This window comes from Lonchura striata, chromosome 2, assembly GCF_046129695.1.
Source record: "Lonchura striata isolate bLonStr1 chromosome 2, bLonStr1.mat, whole genome shotgun sequence".
In the NCBI taxonomy this organism is placed as follows: Eukaryota; Metazoa; Chordata; class Aves; order Passeriformes; family Estrildidae; genus Lonchura; species Lonchura striata.
Window position 1 is genome coordinate 19,277,428 of NC_134604.1, and position 24,364 is coordinate 19,301,791.

At 54.0% G+C, this 24,364-nt stretch overlaps 3 protein-coding genes across 3 annotated transcripts; all 3 read left to right on the forward strand.

Moving 5' to 3' along the window:
- Positions 1 to 818: 818 nt before the first annotated feature.
- Positions 819 to 4,425, forward strand: SPCS2 (signal peptidase complex subunit 2). The gene is made up of 5 exons (XM_077781209.1): positions 819 to 909; positions 2,238 to 2,321; positions 2,608 to 2,767; positions 3,732 to 3,867; positions 4,168 to 4,425. Exons 1-5 carry the CDS (start codon positions 871 to 873, stop codon positions 4,352 to 4,354), a joined length of 606 nt encoding a protein of 201 aa, XP_077637335.1. The 5' UTR covers positions 819 to 870; the 3' UTR covers positions 4,355 to 4,425.
- Positions 4,426 to 5,165: 740 nt separating this feature from the next.
- On the forward strand, positions 5,166 to 8,327 carry NEU3 (neuraminidase 3). The gene is made up of 4 exons (XM_021544009.2): positions 5,166 to 5,462; positions 6,280 to 6,335; positions 6,425 to 6,667; positions 6,772 to 8,327. The coding sequence occupies exons 1-4, from the start codon at positions 5,282 to 5,284 to the stop codon at positions 7,717 to 7,719; spliced, it is 1,428 nt and encodes a 475-aa protein (XP_021399684.1). The 5' UTR covers positions 5,166 to 5,281; the 3' UTR covers positions 7,720 to 8,327.
- A 130-nt stretch (positions 8,328 to 8,457) lies between these two features.
- On the forward strand, positions 8,458 to 20,652 carry P4HA3 (prolyl 4-hydroxylase subunit alpha 3). Its single transcript, XM_077790367.1, is given in 16 exon segments — positions 8,458 to 8,544; positions 8,864 to 9,000; positions 9,139 to 9,399; positions 9,856 to 9,998; positions 10,207 to 10,419; positions 10,713 to 10,861; positions 10,959 to 11,010; positions 11,200 to 11,295; positions 11,298 to 11,356; positions 11,436 to 11,612; positions 12,124 to 12,188; positions 12,364 to 12,523; positions 19,681 to 19,743; positions 20,005 to 20,066; positions 20,256 to 20,371; positions 20,563 to 20,652. Coding segments are annotated over 16 exon segments (1,911 nt in total). The 3' UTR covers positions 20,634 to 20,652.
- The last annotated feature ends 3,712 nt before the right edge of the window (positions 20,653 to 24,364 follow it).

The window sequence follows — 24,364 nt, forward strand, 5'->3', positions numbered from 1 at the left end:
ATGTCTTGGCACAGCCAGGGCAACAAGCCAGACCCCATTCCCGCCAAAAGGAACAAAGGTACAAAGAGGCTCATTAATAACATGCTCGAGCAAAGACAGGTGGAAACCCCTCATTTGCTCTTGCTGTAGGGAAATGCATCTGCCAGACCGCCAGAGTGGGGCTGTGGTTGATTCTTTTGACATAAAACTGATATCCTGCATAAAAGCGGGATTTGGATCAGTCCAAAGCTCCAGATCCAAAGATCTGATTTGGATCAGATCCAAAGCTAAATTGGATCAGTCCCAGTGGCCACCTAGCTTAGCATCACATCTCCTGCAATGGAAAACAGGGTTCCTTGTCATGGCAGCTGGGGCCAAGCTGTACATGAAGGGTCTAATTAAGAAGGAATAAGTAGCATCCTCATATGGCTCAGCCATGCAACAGGGCTGCTGTATCATAGAACCATGGAATAGTTAGGGCTGGAAAAGGCCTCCAAGGTCATTGAGTCCCACAGTGCTGCAAGGCCACCACTAACCCATGTCCCTAAGTGCCACATCCACCCGGCTTTAAATTCCTCTAAGTGTGGGGACTCTGCCTCTGCCCTGGGCAGCTGTGCCAGGGCTGGACAGCCCTTTTGGGGTCAGACGGGGCTTGGATCAATCTGATCTATTGGAAGGTTCCCCCGGCCATGGCAGGGGGTGGGACTGGATGGGTTTTAAGGTCACTCCCAACCCAAATCCTGTGATTCCATGATGCGAATACCTTCTGCACGTGATAGGGACTGCACTTCCCAGCGTGCCGCGCGGCGCGAGGGTCCGCACTTCCTCCCGCACGACCAATCAGGGGCGCCCAGGTGTCGCGGACGGGGCGGGGGTGGAGGCGGCGAGAAGATGGCGGCCAAGAGCGGCCGGAACGGGCTCCTGGACAAGGTACCGTGCGAGGGGTTCCTGAGCCGCCCCGAGCGTCCCCTGCCCCGGCCAGGCCTCCGGGCAGCGCCCCGCCGGCCCGGGCTTCCACCTGCTACTCTGGGGTATCCTTCCCTCAGCCCTGAGCATCCCATCCCTGAGCATCCCCCCTTCAGCATCCTCCCTCCAGCCCTGGTGATCCCCCTCCCACTGCTGTAGATGCTTGTATAAGCAAAAATAAATAGTGAAAAGAATTCGACCCTGTTCTCTTACGGCAAAGGCTGTGGCTTCCAATTAGAATGTGTGCTAATTAACACTGGAAGAAAATGCTTCAGAAGCAGACAGCTAAAATATTTGGTACCGTACGCTGGTGTGCAAGCTCTGTCCCAGTTTTCCATGATTTTTAGATCCTTCTGGCCGTTGCTTTTGTGCCTCATGAAGCTCGTGGACACGCAGTGACATTCAATGTGTGCCTTAGAATTCCCACATGCCGGGCCTGGGGGATAGCTGGGCTTTTCCCTGTGCGGCTGCAGGAGGAGCAGATAGAGTTCTGCATCATATTTTAAAGTGGTTTTGCTCCTTCCAGAGGAGAGAAAGGAGATTTTTGGACTAGTTGTTAATCAATCCAGCTTGGGAGCTTCCGGAGCAGGGAAATAACACGAGTGAAATTGAGGGTTGCTTTACTGACAGCTAAGATTCCAGCTCCAGGCACTGATCCGTTTGAAACAAGGGATGACTTAGGATACTCAGGGCTCAGATTGATGTGTCACCAAAAAAAAAACCAGTGTAGCTCAGGGGAAGGTGGCCCCCTTGGAAAAGCTGAGCTTTTGTACATTCCATTGTTACTGGGGAGGGAACCCATTCCTGCAGGAGATTTGAATAAATGTGAAGAGTGACACAGTCCTCTGCTTCTGTTCCAGAGAATCGTTTTAACTGAAATTCTCTGTTTATGCCTTCTAAATCTTCCCTCGTACCAAGATAGTTGGGGATTCTCTAAAGTTTCCTCCATGCGCCAGGAGTCTATGTGTAGCAGTGTGGCACGGAAAGCAGGACTACATCCAAAGGCAGGAATCCAGCCCAGCTGTCACTTCCTGGGGAAAGCAGCGGAAGCAGCAAATGTAGGAGCCAAATGAAACCTGCTGCCAGGTTGTGGAGCCAAATGAAACCTGAGAGAAGGTGTATATGCTGAAACCCACCCAGGAACGGGCACGGTGCTGCTCAGGCAGCTTTTGGCTGCAGATTCCCTCTGTCCAGCCAGGTTTTCCCAAACAGGCAGCCGCTGTCTGGTGTGCCCCCTGTCCTGGTGCCCATGTTGGGATGAAATTGCCCTCACCCCACACTTTCCATTGCAGTGGAAGATTGATGACAAGCCAGTAAAAATTGACAAATGGGATGGTTCAGCTGTGAAAAATTCCTTGGACGACTCTGCCAAAAAGGTAGGTTCTCTCTCTGCTGAGTTGTTCCTCCTGGGAAGCTCTCTGATTTTCTTTCCTGCTTTTTGAGGGTTGGTTGTGCCCATAGCCATGGCAGGACTGTAGCAACTCTTGTGATTCCCATGTGTTTGTGCCTGACAGAGATCAACTATCAGGGTACCTGAGGCAGACATTAATTCCCCACAAACCTTCTGCTCAGTTTGCCTGTGTCACTGGGATCGTTCCCTTCAACCCCTTCCCAAATTCCTGAAAAGCTCGCCATAGGCTCGGCTGCCTGTTTCTCCCACAGGTGCTCCTGGAGAAGTACAAATACGTGGAAAACTTCCGCTTGATCGACGGCCGCCTTATCATCTGCACAGTCTCTTGTCTCTTCGCTGTCATTGCTCTGATTTGGGATTACCTGCATCCTTTTCCTGAATCCAAACCAGTTCTTGCCTTCTGTGTTGTCTCATATCCTTTGCAGACCTTGTCGTGGTTATACCAAAGGGGTTTGATTTTCCCTTCTGGATATTCCCATCTTCAGACCTGTGGGAATTAGACTTCCTGTCATGTGGAGATCAACTGACAGTCAGACAGTTTTCATGTGATGGGAAAATTTCTGCCTGTCTGGCCCCTAAATTTGGGTGGTCTGAAGCAGATCCTTTTTTATTATTCTATCCATAGTCTGGTTACAGACACGTTTGCTTTTCCCTAATACCACAGGTCAAATACTGAGAGGGAAGGAGGAAATTCTTGCCTCTGCAGAGGGATCTGGACAGGCTGGATCCACGGGCTGAGGTCACTCCATGAGGCTCAGCAATGCAAAGGAGTAGTGGTGGCCTTGGCGGAAGGAATGGTGGACTCAGAAATGGTTGGACTCAATGGTCTCAGAGATGTTTTCCAACATAAACAATTCTGTGATCCTAAGGAATTTCGTTGTTCCTGGCTGTTCTGGGTGGCTTTCAGAACAAATGGGTGACTTGTCTTGCAGCACTTGAAATTACTTAATTCTAAAAAGGGAAAGAGGAATTGCTCAGTCTGTGCTTAGGAGGAATGCCCACTCATTCTGTACCTTGTTCAGTCTCAAGTTTTCCCACTATCTCCCAGCAAATGTCAGAGAATCCCAGACTGGTTTGGGTGGGAAGGGACCTTAATGCTCATCCAGTTCCACCCCCTGCCATGGGCAGGGACACTTCCACTAAACCAGGTTGCTCCAAGCCCCATCCAACCTGGCCTTGGACACTTCCAGGGAGTGAATAATGAATTATTGAAGTTTAAATTTATTACCTAATTTCTCATGCTGATGAAGCATCGGCCAAACATCCTGTTTGGAATCAAAATGTTAAACCACAGTGTCTGAGGCGATCTGAGCGACTTCTCTGCCTAATTTCCACTTCTCCTTGCACCTTCCCAATTTCCTTAACTTCCTCTGCACGTATTTTGTGATGATGGGAATCCTGACCATTTATACCTCATACAAAGAGAAGAGCATTTTCCTGGTGGCTCACAGGAAGGACCCATCCGGGATGGATCCCGACGACGTCTGGCAGCTCTCCTCCAGCCTCAAACGGTACCACTTGCTCCGGCAGCCCGGGCTCCCTAGAGATCACCAAAAATACTGCCTTTTCTTTTGAAACCCACCAACCCATCCTGCTCCATCAAAAATTATGTCCTGGTCCAGGAATGGGAGCAGCCCCAAGTGGTTTTCTGCCACCAGTGTTCTTGTTTCACTTCTCTTAAAGCGGAGTATAAAGTCCTTTAGTTGTATTAACTGTGAGTGCCCAGGCAGGACCTCCAGCCCGGGAGGGTTTTCCCCTCAGCCAGAAGGGACTTTTGGGATCCCGCTCTGAAGTGTGTCTGCCTCCCACAGGTTCGATGACAAGTACACCCTGAAGCTGACCTTCATCAGCGGGAAAACCAAACAGCAGAGGGAAGCCGAGTTCACCAAATCCATCGCCAAGTTCTTCGATAACAACGGCACATTAGTCATGGAGGCCTATGAGCCAGAGGTGTCCAAGCTGCACGACAGCCTGGCCCTGGAGAGGAAAACAAAATGATTTCAGAGCCCACCGCCTCCTGGCAGCCTGCTAAATTAACACCAATAAAGTCAAATGGCAAAGAAAGCAAATCATGGCCTCTGTTTTTGTCCTGAAGTCCTATTCCATTTTAGATAAGCAGGAATTTTCATCTTGGACCCAAGATTTGTTGAAGCTCGTGGCTAAGCTTGGTGTCTGTGCCTGCCTTCCAAGCTCTGAGGTGGACTCCAAAATTGGATTTTGAGGACCCTCAGGAGGGGAAACACATCACCAATGCTGCCCCAGCATCCTCTGCTTTACCTGGCAGTGCTTTATCCCATGGCTCTGTGTCCAGGGGGCTTTACCAATCCCACCTTTCCCACCTTTCCGTTGTCTGTAGGAGTTCTGGACAAAACCCTTTTGTGAAACAGCCATCCTCTCGCACCCAAGTTTGCTTTATTTTTGTATTTATCTAAGTGGGGGTGAAGGGTTGTTTTATATAAAAACCTTTTCTGTGTTGGCGGGGAGAATCAAATATGCTACTTCTGTGTCCTCAGCCACGAAGCTTCTCAGAAAGTGTAAAAGATTTTCCAAGCTGTGTCTGTCTGTCCCGTGGTTCCCTTCTGGCATCTCCCAAGTGTCCCTTCTACAAACTGGCATTTTTTAAAAGAGATTTTTTTGGGTTGTTTTTTTCAATAAAAGGGAAGAACAGATCAAACATGTCCTGGAGCATCTCTGGGGTGTTTGACACCTGGGGAGGGAATCCCAGTTCACAAAATTCTCAAGGCTGGAAGAATCCTGACATTCCCATGGCACCACAACACTCTTGTCACCTAAACCTCATCCCCAGGTGCCACAGGATGAGGATAACTCCTCTTTTTATCTTGTAGAGCTGGCTGGGCTTGTCTGCCTCACCTTAAGGAACCCCCAGTTGGACCCTCCTGCTTTTCCGGCCCTCCCTCTCCACACATGTCCCACAGGGGCGTCCGGCAGGGGATTCTCCTGGCATTCCTCTTGGCTCCCCTCCCGCCTGCTGGGGAGAGGGTCGGGACTTCTCGGCAGCGGCTCCACCAGTCAATCTCCTCCTGGTATCCCACCATTCCGCAGGAGCGCCGGAGGAGGGGCACATCATCCGCTCACACCTGCACAGGTACCGTCCCTGCTGGCCCGCCAGGCTCCGGTATCCCGACAGCGGGATCCTCGCCCGCTTCCTTGGCCCGCCGAGCGCCTGATGCGGCCCTCCCCCGGCTCCGGGAGCTGCAGGAAGAGGCGGAGCGGGGCGGCCCCGGCGCGGCGGCGGCGAGAGGAGTGGGGTGTGCAGGGATGGGGGGATGCGGCAATGTAGGGGGGAGTGCGGGGGATGGAGGAGTGCGGGGGGGCCGCGTCACGGAGGAGATGGGAGGGTCGGTGCTTGTGAGGTGCAGGGGGGTGCAGGGGGATGGGACTGGGACGGGACTGGGGCTGGGGGGTCACCGGAGTGTAGTGGAGTCGGGCTGCGGGGGTGTCGGGGGGTACACGGCGAGAATCTGGGTACTGCAGGTGGATGGGGAGCGATCAGGGTGTCAGGACATGTGAAGGGAGATGCACGGAGTGGGTGTCACTGCGGGAGTCAGTGAATGCTGGGCTGTAGGGGGTTTGTGCTCTGGGCGAGCGGAGGGACATGGGGGGCGCAGGGTGGAATCCATGTTGGAGGGGTGCGTGGGGGACTGCGGGTGCACGGGGAACGGAGGGGTGCACGGGCACAGGGACTCTGGGCTAGTGCCACCGGGGGAGCTTAAGGCACTGGGAGCTTGGGGGTCCTGGTGCGGTGCAGGAGGTGCACAGCCCTTGGGAAGAGGCGGGAGGTGGCACCGTGGGTGGAGCAGGGGAGCCTGTGCAGTACAGGGGAGCAGCACAGACGGGCAGGAGGGCGGGTATGACACCGCCGAGGGGCTCTGCTTTTACCCCACTCTCCCTCCCTTGCTCAGCTCCCAGGGGGAACCTCAGGGTGGCCACCATGTCCCAGGCCACCACCTGCCTCAAGGTGAGCCTTCATCCCTATCCACCCTGTACAGGTCACCCCCTCTTTTGCTGGGATTTAATCCTTTACATCTGACTTTCCCACCCTTCCAGCGGCAGGGGGATGGCGGGGAGAGTCCTCCACCGCTGCCACCACCACCAGGATCCCCACACGTTTTCCCTCCAGAGACGCTGTTCCGACAGGCAGGTGGGGTCACCTACCGCATTCCGGCTCTGCTCTACGTCCCCCTGGATGATTCCTTCCTGGCCTTTGCCGAGAAGCGCTCCTCGGCCCGGGACGAGGATGCCAAGTACCTGGTGCTGCGGCGGGGCCGCCGGCACGGCACCTCAGTCAAGGTAAAATCCCCCTGGGCTGTAGGAACAAGAGATGGGCGCGATGCTGGGTGGCTCCAAGGTGCAGCAACCCCGTGGCTAAGCCCCATTTCCCTTCTTGCCGGCAGTGGGGTCCCATGGAGGAGCTGTCAGCGTTGGCACTGCCCCGCCACCGCACCATGAACCCCTGTCCTCTCTACGATGCCAGGAGTGGCACTGTCTTCCTCTTCTGCATCTGTGTGGAGCAGGGGAAGACAGAGCGGAGCCAGATCCGGAGCGGATGCAGCGCCGCACGCCTCTGCTTTGCCACCAGCGTCGACAGCGGCCGTGGCTGGAGCGCGCTGCAGGACGTGACAGACGAGGCCATCGGCGCCGACCTGTCCCGCTGGGCCACCTTCGCCGTGGGGCCAGGCCACGGGCTACAGCTGGACTCAGGGCGGCTGGTGGTGCCGGCCTATACCTACTACGTGCACGGCTGTCTGTGCGGGGCCCTGCGGCTGCCCTGCTTCACCTGCCAGCATTCCCTTGTCTTCTACAGCGATGATGGCGGGCACCGCTGGCACAAGGGCGCCCTGCTGGGCGGCAAGCGGACGGGCGAGTGCCAGGTAGCCGAGGTTGGCGGCCCGTGGCAGCCTGTGCTGTACTGCAGCGCCCGGGCGCCACGGGGCTGCCGGGCCGTGGCGCTCAGCACCAACTTTGGGCTGAGCTTCCAGCAGCCGGTGCCGTGCGTGGCACTGGGCGAGCCGCCGGGGGGCTGCCAGGGCAGCGTGGTCAGCTTCGCTGCACCTGCCCGCTCCGCTGGGGCACCCACCTGGTTGCTCTACTCCCACCCCACTGACCGGCAGCGCCGGCGCAATTTGGGCCTCTATGTCAACCCCTCGCCGCTGGACGGGGCGGGCTGGCAGCAGCCCTGGGTACTGCACACTGGGCCGGCCGGCTACTCCGACCTGGCCGTCTGCCCTGGCGGCGTTTTTGGGTGCTTGTTCGAGAGAGGTGCCAGCAATGCCTGCGAGGAGATCACTTTCTGCCTCTTCACTCTGGATCCCTCTGGCGATCAGGACTTCAAGGCTTCCTAAAATAGACCCGTTTTAAGCAGTGCGGTCACTCCTGAGCATCGGCAGCCGGATCCAGTGCAGCAGTGCTGAGAGCTCACTGGGATATTTCGAGTGCACTGGAGGCTCAAGGTTGTGTGCCTTTTATTTAATTTTGTCTTTTTAGTCACTCATCAGATATTGTTGGTGACCTGCGGCAGTGGAGGATCTGCTCTGGCTTGGCCGAGAGGGATGCCAGCACAGCATAGGAAATGCCGCTGCTTCTCCAAAAATCAGCATTTTTCACCTGGTAGCAGCTGAAAAGCAGAAGGTGCCAGCAAGAGCAGCTGATTCCCTGAGGGAAAAGTACCCAGAAATCTTGGTTTAGTTAAAAATATTCCAATTCCTGTGTTCCTGCACGTGGCAAAGGATTCCCAGTTTTTACCATTTTTTATCCTGTTTTCTTCACTTGCCTGCTTAGACTGAGTTTCTCCCTGCCTCCTGGGTAAAAGCTCTGAAATCTTGTTTGAGTGGTGGGGGAGAGGAGTGTTGAGAGGTGTTTCATTCTGCTCCATAGGGAACAGGTTGTAGCATCCCGAAAGTGACAGTGACCTCACATCTCCATGCTGTTGTCAAATAAAATTCTCCCAAAACACGTGAAATCCAGTCAATACAGGGAAAATCCCAACGGAGCTGACCCTGCTCCAGAAAGATGCAGGATGGCCCAAAGCGTGGCAGCTCCCACTCCAATCTGGTGCTGTGTTTTGTGTGTGGAGAGGCGAGATGGGGGCAGACAGGATGAGTACAAGGCAGGATGGGCAGTATCGGGATGGGCACGGGCAGGAAGTGGACACGGATGGGCAGGATGGGGCAAGATGGAATGGGGACAGGCAGGATGGAGCCAGACAAGAGAACAACGGAAGATAAAATGGGACAGACAGAAGCAGGCAGACAGGATGAAGCTGAGGACAGAGCAGGATGGGAACAGGACAGAACAGGGAAAGGGGCGGGGACTGACAGGATGAGGCTGGGGCCGGACAGGGACAGATAAGAGGGGGACAAGTAGGATAGGGACAGAGGGGCAGATTGGAATGGGGGCAGAGACGAGTAGGACGGCGACCAGCACCACACCGCCCTCCCCAGCCGGCGTGGCGGATCCGGCGCACGCCCTACCCTTTTGCCCCCAAAGGTGGGGCCTGTCCGCCGCCCCTTTTCTTGCGGCGGCGGCGGCCCTGGCAGCCGGTTGGGGGCGCTGCGCCTCGGGGCACGGCTGACACCGGGAGTGCTGGGGCACTGCTGGGGCTACTGGGTGCTCGGGGGGCGGAGGTACAGGGTGTACTGGAGGTAGTTGGGTGCTGGGACCGGAGGTACAGGGTGTACTGGAGGTGTTTCGGATACTTTGGAGCACCGGGGCCACTGAGGATACTGGGGGTGCTGGGGCTGATGCTGGGACCGGAGGTACAGGGTGTACTGGAGGTGTTTCGGATACTTTGGAGCACCGGGGCCACTGAGGATACTGGGGGTGCTGGCGCTAGAGGTACTGGGGATACTGGGAGCATTGGGGGTGCTGGGGGCGCTGCTGGCGCTGCTGCCGCCCCCCGCCCCTTCCGAGACGTTCCCTGCGATGCTGAGCGTGCGGGGAGCGCTGGGCGCCGAGCGCCGCCTGCTCCACCGGCTCCGCTCCTACCTGAGGGCCAAGAGCTCCCGCCTGCGCCTCGTCCGCAGGTACCGGGACCCCCCAACCGCGCCAAGGCCACGGGTGGGGCACCCGCAGCATTCTCTCCCCTCCAGCCACCCATCCCGCACCCAGCTCCAGGTGTGTCTGGTTTCCTGGCTACAAGGAGGGGTTAACCCATCCCCACCTTCCCTGCAGCACCCAATTTTTGGGGGTGGCCCTAAATAAGAGGGTGTGGAAGGACGGCAAGCTGAGACTGGACATGGCTCAGGCCCCCCCTTCCCCCAGCTATGTCCCAGGAGGGGGACATGGCCCCCCACCCACAGGGATCTGGGTGGCAGCATCCCCAAGGCATGGGCCATCCCCACAGTCCCACCAGGGCTGGGCCGGACAATCCCTCAGCTCTGGCTGAGGCAAAGCTGCCCAACAATGGGGGCACTCAGCCCTCACCCGGGCAGTGTCAACACTGAGGAGCATCAAAGTGTCCTCCTGTGGGTGCCCTGTAGGTTCTATGAGAAGGTCCAGGCACTGCACCAGGACCCTGAGGCCTCAGTGGACAACCCCTTGCTGGCCTTCAGCCTCATCAAGCGCCTCCACTCTGACTGGCCCAACAACATCTACAATGACAAGGCCACCAGGAACACCCAGGGTACAGGAAAGATGCTTAGCTTTGTGTCCCCTCTGTCACCCAGGCCAGGAAATAGATGGAGGGGCTGGGGAACTGATGGAGAAGCAAGAAAATTGTTGGAGGAATGGAATGGATGGAGGAGCAGGATGTGGGATCCCCAGGGAAATGAGCTGATAAGGGCAATTGCACCTCATAATTTCATTAATTTCACCTCTTTCCCACCCTGCAGCACTCCATGCTGGCCTCAGGGAGGTGAAGCAGGAGCTGCCTGGAGCTGAGGACCTGGACGGGGCAGCCAGGGTGCTGATGTGGCTGCAGGACATCTACGCACCGAGAGTCAAGGGCTTGGCCAATGGCATCTTCCAGAGAGCCGGGCACCCACCCCTCTACAGCCCTGACTGGCGTGCCTCCCTCTCTGCCAACGACTGGGAAAGGTGAGGGAGAACCCCATAAGCCTCCACAAAGCTTCTCCAGCCTGGGGCGTTGCTTCCATAGGGATGGACATGGGGGTTTCTTTACATGAGATGAAAGTGCAGGTGCAAACGGGGATGGAGATTGAGGTGGGGAAGGAACTGGAAAGGAAGGGATGGGACAGGATGGGGGTGATGTGGGAGAGAACGGGAATGGAGATGGCAATAGGAAAGCGATAGATGCAATGGTATGGGTGGGAATTGCAGTGGGATGGGCTGGGATGGGATGGCCCAGCTGGCAGGTGCAGGTGACGTGTTGCCCCGCAGGTGGCCTATGACACAGGTGACTATTACCACTCCATTGCATGGCTGGAGGAGGCTGTCAGCCTTTTCCACCTCTCCTATGGCAGCGGGAACCTGGAGGACCGGAGCAGCCTGGAGGATGCTCTGGACCATCTGGCCTTCTACTTAATGGTACAGCCACGAGTCACCTCCCCATCCCCAGTGTCCAGTAGAGCCAAACCATGGGTGGGAGGATGGATGCTTATGGGGTCTCCACTCCCCTATCCAGGCTGGAAACATCTCTCACGCTTTGAGCCTCTCCAGGGAGTTTCTCCACTATGGTATGTGGGAAAACCCTGGATGCAGCAGGAAGACAGAAAAGATCTTGGGATGTCCCCATCATCTCTGCATGGCAACAACCTCCCTCACCCCATTTCTTGCCCCCATCTGGGATAATTGTCCAGGGACCGATGCCAGGGAAGGGGGTAGATGGGGATGCAGTATTCTGGGTGACACCACCTCCCCAGCAGATCTCAGTAACCAAAGGGTGTCGAGGAACATGGCCAAGTACAAGAAGCTGCTGGAGATGGGGACGGGGGCAAGTGCCAGGCCCCTGCAGTGCCCCAACACACCCACCTGCAGACCCGTGATGCCTGCAAGGAGCTGTACCAGCGCCCCAGTGCGCAGGTGAGACTGGCAGGGGTGCCATGGTCCCCCACTACCGCTGTCCCCGCTTCACTCCCTCCTTCCTCCTCTTCCTCCTCAGCCAGCCCCAGAGCAGCTCCTGCACCTCAGCTGCTCCTGCGAGACCAACAGCAGCCCCTTCCTCCTCCTCCAGCCTGCCAAGAAGGAGATGGTCCGGATCCAGCCCCATGTGGCTCTGTACCATGATTTCATTACCGATGCTGGGGCTGAGACCATCAAAGGCTTGGCAGGGCCCTAGGTGAGCCATCCCTGTCCCCAGGGATGTCCCTTTCCTGCAGCAGGGTGTCCCAGGTGATCATGATCCAGGGTGAATGCAGAGATAGGAGGGATATTAGGACCAAAGCTGGAGTTCAGATGGGATGGGGCTTGGAGCAACCTTGTCTAGTGGAAGGTGTCCCTGCCTATGGCAGGGGGTGGAACTGGATGATCTTGGAAGGCCCCTTCCAACCCAAAGCACTCTAGGATTAAATGAGACCCTGAGGATAATGACCCCCATTCCATGTGAACCCCTCGAAAGACTTTTCAGAAGAAACCAGGTCCACAGATGCACCTAAACCACTTCCCAACCAGGCTTGACTCAGTGACTCCACCTGCCGTCACTGCTTCCCTCACCCCAGAGAGACACCTTGGGGTGGGACCGTTTAGTAAACCAGCTGGTTCAAACCCACCAACTGCCACCCTGACCATGGCCCCTGCTCAGTGTGAGGGTCCCCATGTGTGGCAACATGCACCCCCCATGTATCCTTCAGCTGCAGAGATCCGTGGTTGCCTCTGGGGAGAAGCAGCAGAAAGCTGAGTACCGGATAAGCAAGAAGTAGTAACCACCCCTCCCTCGTCCTCCAGCCAGTGGCACCTGGCCTGTGGCTCCATGGTCACCTGTGAGGTGGCAGTGAAGCCATGCTGGGGAGGCCTAGCCCCTGCAGCAGTGCCCCGAGGGTGAAGCCCAGCCACAGATGAATTCAGGTAGGTGACGAGTGGTGGTCCCACAGCACCTGGCTGAAGGACACGGTCGACCCTGTTGTGTGTGTGTTGGATCAGTGCATCACTGCTGTCACTGGCCTGGACCTGTGGCCAGCCTATGCTGAGTACCTGCAGGTGGTCAACTATGGCTTGGGAGGCCACTATGAGCCACACTTCGATCATGCCACGGTCAGGGAGCTGCCAGGGGGTGGGGGGATCATGGGGTGACACCCAGGGTGGTTCCTGGGGTGGACTCAGGGGTGGTCCCTGGGATATTGCTGGGGTAGGGCCTTAGGTTGGCCTTTAGGGTTGTCTTGGTTTGACAAGACAGGGGTCTGTGAAGGAGGGCAAAAGCCTCCTGTGCAATGGAGAAGGTAAACCCCCTCCCTCCGAATTACCAGGATTTTTAAATTAAAAGGCTCTCAGGCAAAGATATGGGAATGGGAGTAACAATTCTTTACTAGGAGAAAAATAGATAACAATTTAAAAAGGCAAATGCAATCAGTACAAACAAAAACTAGTGATAAAGTCCACAACCTGAGGATTCGGGGTGTTGGTAGCAGTCCGGTTGAAATGATAGCTGCTCCTCTTGCAGTGGCTGATGAATTGCAGCTGAAGTGGTGATCTTTAGAAGGGTATAGTTTTCTCTGAAGATCTGGTGGCAGTGGGGCCGGTCTTCCTCTGCGCCGGGGTTGCCTCTGAGCTCCGCTGCCGCCGCCTCACCACGCTCCGGCTGCTTCTCTCAGGAGTCCTGCCGAAGGAGCTGCTTCTCTGGGAAATCCCACAAAGAGAGAGCTGCTCTGTCCCCCAAAAGGTACCCCTTTTATCCAATAAAAGAGTGCTTGGCTTCCCCCTCTGGATGGAGCATCTCACAATGGGATGGTGTTACATTAAGAGCCCTGCATTGAATCAGTCAATGGCCCATTAACAAACCATTACCTCTTTGGAGCAAACCATTGTTCTTGGGAGAGATAACAAACCTGCCCAACCTCCAACAGATGGCAAATAGAATACAAGCTTATCTTACAAACCAGGACATTATCCACCCCTTATTCTATTTCCATCTGCACACCATGAAATCTTACACCCAGTTTTCACTTAAGACTAAGTTTCCCTGTGGTACACAGCGGGTCTCCCCATCTTTCTGCAGTACCCACCAAGTGTAACCAGGTCCTTGAGCAAAGACAATCCCACAAATGGGTTGGTCTTTGCCTGAGGTGGGATTAATCCAAACAGTTTTCCCTAAAATACCTTTCATATGTACTACAGGGACCTTATCTCCATCTACTGTGTGTAAGGGTTCTGACTGGGCAGGGCCAGCTCGATTGACAGACCCTCGGTTGTTGACCATCCAGGTTGCTTTTGCCAGGTTAATTTCCCAGTTTCTAAATGTTCCCCCACCAAGTACCTTTAGGGTAGTCTTAAGGAGTCCATTGCACTGTTCAACTTTGCCGGCAGCTGGAGCATGATAGGGAATATGATATATCCATTCGATACCATGTTCTCTGGCCCAGGTGTTGATAAGGCTGTTTTTGAAATGGGTGCCGTTGTCAGACTCAATTCTCTCAGGTGTGCCGTGTCTCTACAGGACTTGCTTTTCTAAGCCTAAGATGGTGTTCCGGGCAGTGGCATGAGGTACAGGGAAAGCCTCCAGCCATCCAGTGGTGGCTTCTACCATGGTCAGCACGTAGCGCTTGCCTTGGCGTGTCTGGGGCAGTGTGATATAGTCAATCTGCCAGGCCTCCCCATACTTGTACTTGGACCACCGCCCACCATACCATAGGGGCTTCACTCTCTTGGCCTGTTTGATGGCAGCACACGTCTCACAGTCATGGATAACCTGGGAAACACTGTCCATGGTTAGATCCACCCCTCGGTCTCGTGCCCACTTGTAGGTGGCATCTCTGCCCTGATGACCTGAGGCATCATGAGCCCATCGAGCCAGGAATAACTCCCTCTTATGGTGCCAATTTAAGTCTATCTTTGACACCTCTATTTTTGCTGCCTGATCTACCTGCTCGTTGTTTTGGTGATCCTCATTAGCCCGACTTTTGGGGACATGGGCATCTACATGGTGGACTTTCACTGTTAGCTTTTCCACCCAAGAGGCAATGTCTTTCCATATATCAGCAGCCTAGATTGGCTTTTTTCTACGTTGCCAGTTGGCCTTCCTCCACCTTCCCAGCCAGCCCCACAGAACATTGGCTACTATCCATGAATCAGTATAAAGGTAGAACTTTGGCCACTTCTCCCTTTCAGCAATGTCTAGAGCCAGCTGAACGGCCTTGAGCTCAGTGAGTTGGCTTGATCTACTTTCTCCTTCGGTAGCTTGTGCAACTTGGCGTGTGGGGCTCCATACGGCTGCTTTCTACTTCCGGTTCATCCCTACAATGTGACAGGAACCGTCAGTGAAAAGAGCGTAGCAGGTCTCTTCTGCTGGTAGTTGGTTGTATGGTGGAGCTTCTTCAGACCTTGTCACTTGTACCTGCTCCTCATCATCAATGAGACCAAAGTTTTCACCTTCTGGCCAGTTCGTAATTATCTCCAAAATCCCAGGGCGATTCAGGTTTCCAATACAGGCACGCTGAGTGATGAGGGCAATCCATTTGCTCCATGTGGCGTCAGTGGCATGGTGGGTAGAGGGAACCTTTCCTTTACACATCTACCCCAGCACCGGTAGTCGGGGTGCCAGGAGGAGTTGTGTTTCTGTGCCAATTACCTCCGAGGCGGCTTGAACTCCTTCAAAGGCAGCCAAGATTTCCTTCTCTGTGGGAGTGTAGTTGGCTTCAGACCCTCTGTAACTTCGGCTCCAGAATCCCAGTGGTTGGCCTCAAGTCTCCCCAGGCACTTTCTGCCAAAGGCTCCAGGACAACCCATGGTTCCCGGCTGCAGAATAGAGCACATTCTTGACCTCTGGTCCCGTCCTGACTGGGCCAAGGGCTACAGCATGAGCGATCTCCTGCTTGATCTGGGTGAAGGCTTGTTGCTGCTCAGGGCCCCTGTGAAATCATTCTTCTTTCGGGTAACTAGATAAAGAGGGCTCACAATCTGGCTATACTCAGGAATGTGCATTCTCCAGAAACCTGTGGCACCCAGGAAAGCTTGTGTTTCCTTTTTGCTGGTTGGTGGGGACATAGCTGTGATCTTGTTGATGACCTCAGTGGGAATCTGGTGCCGTCTGTCTTGCCATTTCACTCCCAGGAACTGGATTTCTCGGGCAGGTCCCTTGACTTTGCTCTTCTTGATGGCGAAGCCAGCTTCTAGTAGTATCTGGATGATCCTCTCACCTTTCTCAAACACTTCTGCCGCTGTGCTCCCCCACACAATGATGTCATCAATGTATTGCAGGTGTTCTGGAGCCTCACCCTTTTCTAGTGCAGTCTGGACCAGTCCATGGCAGATGGTGGGGCTGTGTTTCCACCCCTGGGGCAGTCGGTTCTAGGTGTACTGCACGCCCCTCCAGGTGAAAGCGAACTGAGGCCTGCATTCTGCTGCCAGAGGAATGGAGAAAAACGCATTAGCAATATTAATGGTGGCATATCACTTTGCTGCCTTGGACTCCAGCTCGTACTGGAGTTCCAGCATATCCGGTACAGCAGCGCTCAGCGGTGGAGTTACTTCATTTAAGCCACGATAGTCCACAGTCAATCTCCATTCTTTGTCAGATTTGCGCACAGGCCAGATGGGGCTGTTGAAGGGTGAGTGGGTTTTGCTGACCACCCCTTGGCTCTCCAGCTCCCGAATCATTTTGTGGATGGGGATCACGGCATCTCGATCCGTCCGATACTGCCGGCGGTGCACTGTCAAGGTCGCAATTGGCACGCGTTGCTCTTCCACCCTTAGGAGTCCTACTGCAGAGGGGTTTTCTGACAGTCCAGGCAAGGCGTTCAATTGCTTAATGTCTTCTGCCTCTACAGCGGCTATTCTAAAAGCCCACCTGAGTCCTTTTGGGTCTTTGTAATAGCCATTCCGGAGGAAGTCTATGCCTAGGATACACAGAGCATCTGGGCCAGTCACTATAGGATGTTTCTTCCACTCCTTCCCAGTCAGGCTCACCTCGGCTTCCACCAGAGTCAATTGTTGTGATCCCCCTGTCACACCAGCAATGGAAACAGGCTCTGCCCCCACATGTCCCGATGGTATCAGAGTACACTGTGCACCAGTATCAACTAAAGCATCATATTTTTGTGGCTCTGATGTGCCAGGCCATCGGATCCACACTGTCCAGAAGATCCGGTTTTCCCGTGCCTCTCCCTGGCTAGAGACAGGGCCCCTCTAACACTGGTTATTATTCCTTTCCTGGGCATACATACTAGAAGTCCTTTCAAGGGGGTCTGACAGATCGTACCCACAAGCTTGGTCACGGGAGGTTGAGGCTACCTTCACTTTGGTGGAACTCCCCCGGTTAGAGTTTCCCTCCTTAAGTTGACGGACCCGTGCTGCCAGGACAGAAGTGGGTTTCCCATCCCACCTCCCCATGTCTTCCCCATGGTCACGCAGGAAGAACCACAGATTAGCCCTTGGGGTGTACCCTCTCTCTCTAGCTGGGGATTGTTGGGCGCTGCTTCTGGGGCCTGTGACTCTCACGGGTGCTGTATTAACCTTCCTTATCTCCTCCCTCATCTCCTCTTTAAACTCCTTAATCACGGCTGAGATATGAGCCTGCATTGGGCCATTAATCATACTCTCATAATTCCTAAGTTTGTTGGCAACAGAACCCACTGTCTCTCGGTGAGCGTCAGCATTGATTGTTGCAATGAAGGTGGTGTATTGAGATGGCCCAAGATTTGCCAGACTCCACAGCATTTGTCCCGTACACCTGACCTTGTCGGGGTCATTATTGTGTCGTCCATCCCTCCCAAAGAGTACCTCCAATACTGCCACTTCCCTCAGCTGTTGGATCCCTTCCTCGAGGGTCTTCCAGCGCATTCTATGATGGTGCTCCTGCATTCTCTCTCTGTGGACAAACCTCTCCCTGACACTCATTAAGAGCCGCTCCCAGAGAGAAAGGGACCCTGGTTCCCTTACAAAAGTCTGATTTATACCCGAGTCCTGGGTCAAGGGTCCCAAGTTCCTTGCCTCACCACCGTCTAGCTGCATGCCTGTACCCATAAGATCCCAAACCCGGAGTAACTAAGTAGTATAAGCCTCACGCCCTCGTCTCACAACGTCTTTATGCAGATTACGAAGACTTTCGTACGTCAGGGACTCGGTGATGATAGCAATCTCTGGCTCCCCTGTGGGTTGTGAGGTTCCTCCATTCCTGTCCCTATCTGCAGGGTGCTCTGCTTTCACCTTAGACTTCCTTGTTTCTACCGGGGTCACTGCTGCTGGCTGTGACTGCCTTTGTGGTTCAGCTGGAACCTGGACAGTTGTAACATTTGTGGGTTCCACAGCTGTACTATTAGACTGTCCCTCCTCAAGGCAAAGGGCCGGTTTCTCACCAGCTGGGGAAATGCACTCCTTCAGCATCTCTCGTATCTCCTTAACCAGAACCCTCACCCAATCTGGGTGGTTCATTTCTGAGGTGGGGTGTGGGGCAGGGTTAGGCTCTGGAGCAGCAGCATCTCGAGTCTCTGGGACAGTGTCAGGTTCTGCAGGAGCATACCTAGCCTCTGGTGTAGGTGTGAGGGTAGTTATCCAGGTTAATCTTCCCTTATCTCTGAGTGCTAAATATAACAGGCCTATCAGCAACACCACTCATTGTATGATATCATTAGCACTTAGAGAGGATCTTAACCCTTTGAGAACTGGTGGAGCAGACTCAAAAAGATGGTTAAAAGGTTGTGAGAAAGTTTCCCCAGGTGCTATTTCTTCGCAGTAGGTACCGTTATTAAAGTAACCCCAAAAACATACAGTTAGTGTGTGATAGTTATGAATCCATGTGTCTGCCTTCCAGAGGAAATTAAAGATCCATGAATTCCTTACCCAATTAACCCAGAAGCCAAACTTGATAACAGACACAGTAGCCTTAGTTATAGGACCCATTTTTAGATAAGGGTCTGCAAATGGGAAAAGTATAGCTACAATCACATGCCACCCAAACCAATGTAAACTAGACCACATGGTGATGCTTAAGATGTTTCTACACACAACAAATAACCAAATTACTTAAGAACTGTTAATCCTTTTTTCCCTCTCAATGCCCTCAAACCCCACGTTGATGCGCCAAAATCTGTCTTGGTTTGACAAGACAGGGGTCTGTGAAGGAGGGCAAAAGCCTCCTGTGCAATGGAGAAGGTAAACCCCCTCCCTCCGAATTATTAGGATTTTTAAATTAAAAGGCTCTCAGGCAAAGATATGGGAATGGGAGTAACAATTCTTTACTAGAAGAAAAATAGATAACAATTTAAAAAGGCAAATGCAATCAGTACAAACAAAAACTAGTGATAAAGTCCACAACCTGAGGATTCGGGGTGTTGGTAGCAGTCCGGTTGAAATGATAGCTGCTCCTCTTGCAGTGGCTGATGAATTGCAGCTGAAGTGGTGATCTTTAGAAGGGTATAGTTTTCTCTGAAGATCTGGTGGCAGTGGGGCTGGTCTTCCTCTGCGCCGGGGTTGCCTCTGAGCTCCGCCGCTGCCGCCTCACCGCGCTCCAGCCGCTTCTCTGGGAATCCCGCTGAAGGAGCTGCTTCTCTGGGAAATCCCACAAAGAGAGAGCTGCTCTGTCCCCTAAAAGGTACCCCTTTTATCCAATAAAAGAGTGCTTGGCTTCCCCCTCTGGGTGGAGCATCTCACAATGGGATGGTGTTACGTTACCAGCCCTGCATTGAATCAGTCAATGGCCCATTAACAAACCATTACCTCTTCGGAGCAAACCATTGTTCTTGGGAGAGATAACAAACCTGCCCAACCTCCAACAGATGGCAAATAGAATACAAGCTTATTTTACAACCCAGGACAAGGGTGATTCCTCAGATGTTCCTGAAGGAGAACTCTTGGGTAGTCCCTCAGATATTCCTGGAGGTGGGCCCTGGGATGCTCCTCATGATGCTGCTGGGATGGTGCCCAAGGGAAGACTCCAAAGCGTCCCTGGGGGTGTCCCCATGGTGATCCCTAGGTTATTCCCTGATATGTTCCTAGTGATGCAGCCTGGGATGGCCCCTGGCAGGGGTGGGATGGATGGTCTGAGGATGATGATCCTTGGCTGGGTGTCTGGGATATTCGTGGGAAGGGAATGAAGGAGAGACAAAAAAAGAAGGGAGAAGGAGGGATTTTCTGTGGGGGGAACAGTGTGGGACATCTTGGAGCTGCTGTGGTGTGAGGGGCCTCTGGGCTGAACTGTGTTAGTGCAGGACTGACTGTCTCCACAGGACTGACCATGCCCACCTCCGCTTTTGGAGCAGTCTACGAAGTGTCCCCTGTACATAATGAAGTCAGGCAACAGGATTGCCACAATCATGATCTATGTGAGTCCCCCCTTGTTTCCAAACCTGGAGGGATGGCACTGGCTTGGCCCTCACAGGATATGGGGTGGGTGAGGGCAGCCCTAAAACACTGGAGTGCCTGGGAAGTGCCAATGTCTGTGGAGTATTCAGAAGCTTGTGCTGTGCCAAAGCGAGGGGAACAGAGTTGGGGCCCAAGAGAGGTTTTGTGCCTCGGTTTCCCTGTGCAAAGGAGCATCCCAAGGAAGGGGGGATCCATGGCTCCTATTTTTGCTCCTTTTCCAGCTGAGTGCAGTGGAGACTGGAGGCTCCACTGCTTTCATCTATGCCAACTTCAGCGTCAAGCAGTCAAGGTGAGGGGTCATGAGGAATCGCTGGGAGCAGGGAAGGGAGGGTGCTGCTCTCTGTATCTCAGTTCTCACAGGGAGTTGTGCTCAAGCCTCTCCTGATGCCAAACCGCAGCCCTGGGCTCCCTACTCTGTTTTGAGGTGCTAAAATTTAGTCTTGGGTATCCCAGCTTTGTTTTAGGGTACTAGACCCATCTCTGCTCCACAGAACGCGGCTCTTTTCTGGTGGAACCTGCGGAGGAATGGGAATGTTGACGGGGACACCCTCCACGCCGGCTGACCCGTCCTGGACGAGGACAAGTGGGGTGAGAGATGCTACCAGGTGTCATCCTGGGGTGACATGAGGCTGAGCTCCGCTGACAGGGAGGCAAGAGGGGCTGAGAATGCACAAATACACTGGATAACAGGGGGAAAAGTTCCCCGATAGCAGCACAGGATTAGAGAAAGGTGCAGAGGGAAAGGAACAGACAGGGGTCCGTGTCGTCGTCTGTTCCAGCGGTGAATAAGTGGATCCATGAACATGGGCAGGAGTTCCGGCGGCCGTGCAGTGCTGACCCACATGACTGAGCTGCCGTGGGATCACAGATGTGACATGTGCAGGTGGCAAAGCCACCCTGGCACAGCAGAGAGAAAGGAGGGAAGGGGATAGCAGCGGAGCAGGGGTTGATCGGGAGAGGCGCTTGCTCAACCACGGCCAAACTGGACGGAAATAAAATCGGAAGAACAAAACCGGAGTCTGTCCTGAGGTGCCAAGCCCTATCCCTGGGGCTCCCCATCTGTTTTGGAATGCCAAAATCCAGTCTCGGGGAGAAGGCAGCTCCTTCCAGCCATCCTGGCCCCACGCCTGCCTGCAGACAAGCTTCCTTCCTGCACCCCGACCGCAGTCCCAACGCAACCGGAAGTCGAAGAGCAAGGGGCAGGCAGCCGGGGTGGGCAGCGCATGGGGCCCGGGCAGGAGCCCGCGCCCAGCACCTCCGTGGGCGACTGCCCAAGAGCAGGGAGGGATTGGCTGCGGCACAGCAACTGCCCAGCTCCGGCCAGCCCCATTGTCCCGGCGGGTTTCCTGTTCCCTGGTCCGTGCTCCGTACCCAGCCGTACCTGCTGTGTCTGTGGCTTCAGCAGGGAGCCTCGGGGCTCTCTGCGGCCTTTCCCAAAGCCTCCCTGTCCGGCGGTCCGCGGGGCCGTGCGGCCCGGGCTCCCTCAGCCTGCTTCGCTGGCCTGGGCTTTGAGATAAGTGGAAGATCATTTGTTCACTGTGATATGCTCGATTACCTTGGTTTGCATAAGAATGTACTGGTGTGTCTTTGAAATGCTTATTTGCTTACAAGGTGATAAGGAGGTTGAGATTAGAGTCCTGGGTGTGTGTATCTGGTCTGCTTGCTGTATCTCAAAAGAAGAGACTTAGAAGCTATCACAACGACCAGACTCAGACTACATCTGGAGAGTCACGCCTGCAAGGAGAAGGGGGGGGATAAAAGGAAGGTTGGGACAGAACATTTTTGCGCGCCGTTGATGGAGCAGGAGACTCCCCGGCCGCCCAGCGCTGTGCTTTGCCTGCCTTACTCGCTTGCTATTTTAAATAAAATTGCTTTATTGAATTAAGACACTTCAAATTGTCGTGTCACAATTTATAACAGGCTTTGTTAGCCTAGGCAGGCGGGTTGGCTTTTTTTTCCGTGGCCTAGGAGACTGTGGGGACAATCCTTCGGCCGTTGTTTTTTTTTTGTTGTTGTTTTTTTTGGTTTTTTTTTTTTGGTTTTTTTTACCCCCGAGCTGTTCGGTTCGGTTTTGGTCCAAGATCACAGAGCCGGCGGGAGGAGCACCAGCCGGGATGGGAGGGGCAGGCCCGGCCGTGCCCGGCCTCAGACCTCGGCACAGCTGAGCCAGCCAAACCCAGCGGCTTCATCTGCAGCGAGGAGGGGACCCCGCCGTAAATCCAGCAGGTTCCCTCCCGTTTTCCCCGAGCTGCTGCGTGCACTCTTTGTGTTTGCCCTTCCCTGAGGCAGCAGCAGCAGCCATTTTTCTCCCTCCTCACCACGTTGCAGCAGTTGTGGGCTTTTTTCCCTTTCCCTGGAATTTTGTTTTGTTTTAGTTTTTTGTTTGTTCTTGTTTTTGTTTTGGTTTGGTTTTGGTTTTGTTTTGTTTTATTCAGTTGGGGTGGTGAGGGCGGGGGAAGCACAGTGGTGTTAAGGTCAGACGACAATTCATTATTTAGCATTTATTAATTTGCTTTTTCCTCGCCGTGTGGGCACTCTGGGAAAAAACGATTGGTGTTTTTTCACTTTCATCCACTACTGTTAACCTCCTGTTGGCAGAAAGGGATTGTTGGAACCCTTTCTTTAGAAGCAGTATTTATTTCAGAGCGTTTTTCTCCTAAATTTGTCTCTAGACCGAGACACTCATGTAGGTGACATTTGGAATGAGATTCAAATCCTTCAGGATGGAAAGCCAGCTTTCCAGAGAGGTCACCATAACACCTCCTGGCCTTGCATCTTTCCCAGCTGGAAGAGAAAGGACAGAAATCTGGGAGGGGGATGGAAATAGAAAGCAGACCTCTCCCGAGGTTCTCCTTGCTTTGGGGTCAGATATGTGTTTATCACTCCATCCAGCCATGGATTAACCCTTCCATAGGCTCACAGGGATAGTGGGTGAGCTGCAGGGAGCATTTGGGCAGGCCAGCAGGAGCTGGAGCACTGGGAAGAGGCACCAGCAGCCCTTTGGGGCTGTTAAACCTGCTGGAATGTAAAACAGCCTGAAAGACTTCTAGTTTCTCCCAGTTCCTGCTTTTCAGTCAGGAACAAGCACCGCAGGACTCGGAGAAGGCTGAACAGAGCACAGATTACTCACCAGCCCCAGTTCTCCAGTTTATACTTCCAGATGTTTCTGCATATATGGGAGTCACTGGTCACAGAAAGGAGGGAGGAAAGTGAAAGCTGTGGCTAAATTCCCCCCTCCTCTCCACACTGTGGTGCAGGGAAGGGATGGGGGAGCATTTTGGATGACAAGAGGCTTCCATGAGTTGCCAGAAAAACCCAATGGTTGGCTCTGGTGCAGGAACAGCTGGATCAACCCCCTTCCTCCACAAGCAGCTCCAAGGAGCCCAAGTATCACAGCTAAAGGGAAAGCAGGAATTCCTACTGCAGGCTTTTCACAAATGCTTTATTTGTAGGCGAGGGCAATGGACACAGAACAAGACAAGATCAGGATGAGGCTGACACAGGACATGGCATGGCGTCTCCACAGAACTGACGCCCACACCCATTCACATTTTCCTTCTGGAAACAGCAGCACGTGGCAGGAGGTCACCCTGCCACACTGGGAAGGCTCAGCCACAACTGGCCAAGCACTCGGCAGCAAAACTTGGAGCAAACACCCAGTCCCATTCCCACCATGTTGGATGCCACATGGACACAGTGCTGAGGGGCAGCAGCCTCAGACAGACGGACAGACGGACGGCACAACCCAGGGATGCAGGTTTGGGCAACACAAAGGACACTTCCAGCCTGTGAGCAGAGCGCCAGGCTCTGGAACGGGTGGAAGAATGCACTAGGGACAAGGGCTCTTGGAAGTGAAAAGCCATAAACTCAAGTTTTTGACCTTGCCTAAAGATCCAGGTCTAGATTTCCAAAAGTGTTGATTACCAGTTCAAACCAGTGAACAGCTGGTTGTCAGGTACCTCCACACAGCCCATTTCCCAGGCCTTTGCTCCCAAAAGAAAAGGCAGTGGCGGAGAAGAAGAAGAATGCAGTGCTGAAGTCACAGAATCAGAATTATTTGGGTAGGGACCAACCTTAAAGCCCATCCAGTGCCACCCCTGCCATGGCAGGGACACCTTTCACTATCCCAGGGTGCTCCAAGCCCCAGTGTCCAGCCTGGCCTTGGACACTTCCAGGGATCCAGGGGAAGCCACAGGGATCTGGGCATACTGTGCCAGGGCCTAAATTGTAAAAAAACTTCTTCCTAATACCCAATAGACCCTCCTGGTGGGGGGGAGGGGGCGGGGAATTCTTCAAGGTCTGTGTTGCCCAGCTCTGCTTTTTGCTTGCAAATCACAAAAACGTGGAAAGCAGGGCTGGAATGGGCTTCCTCAGCCTTCCCCTGGCAAAAAGGGAAAAATAACTACGTATTGCTGCATCACCTCTGCAGACCCCCTATCAGAATCTGAGGGAAAAATTCTGGCTGGACAGCCCCAGGCCTGAGTTTAATTCCGTACTCAAGGGTTGATTTATTCAAAGCAAGAGTACCTGCTCTGGCAATACAGGAAATAATCTTTTTCCAGCAATCCCAATGCTCCAGTC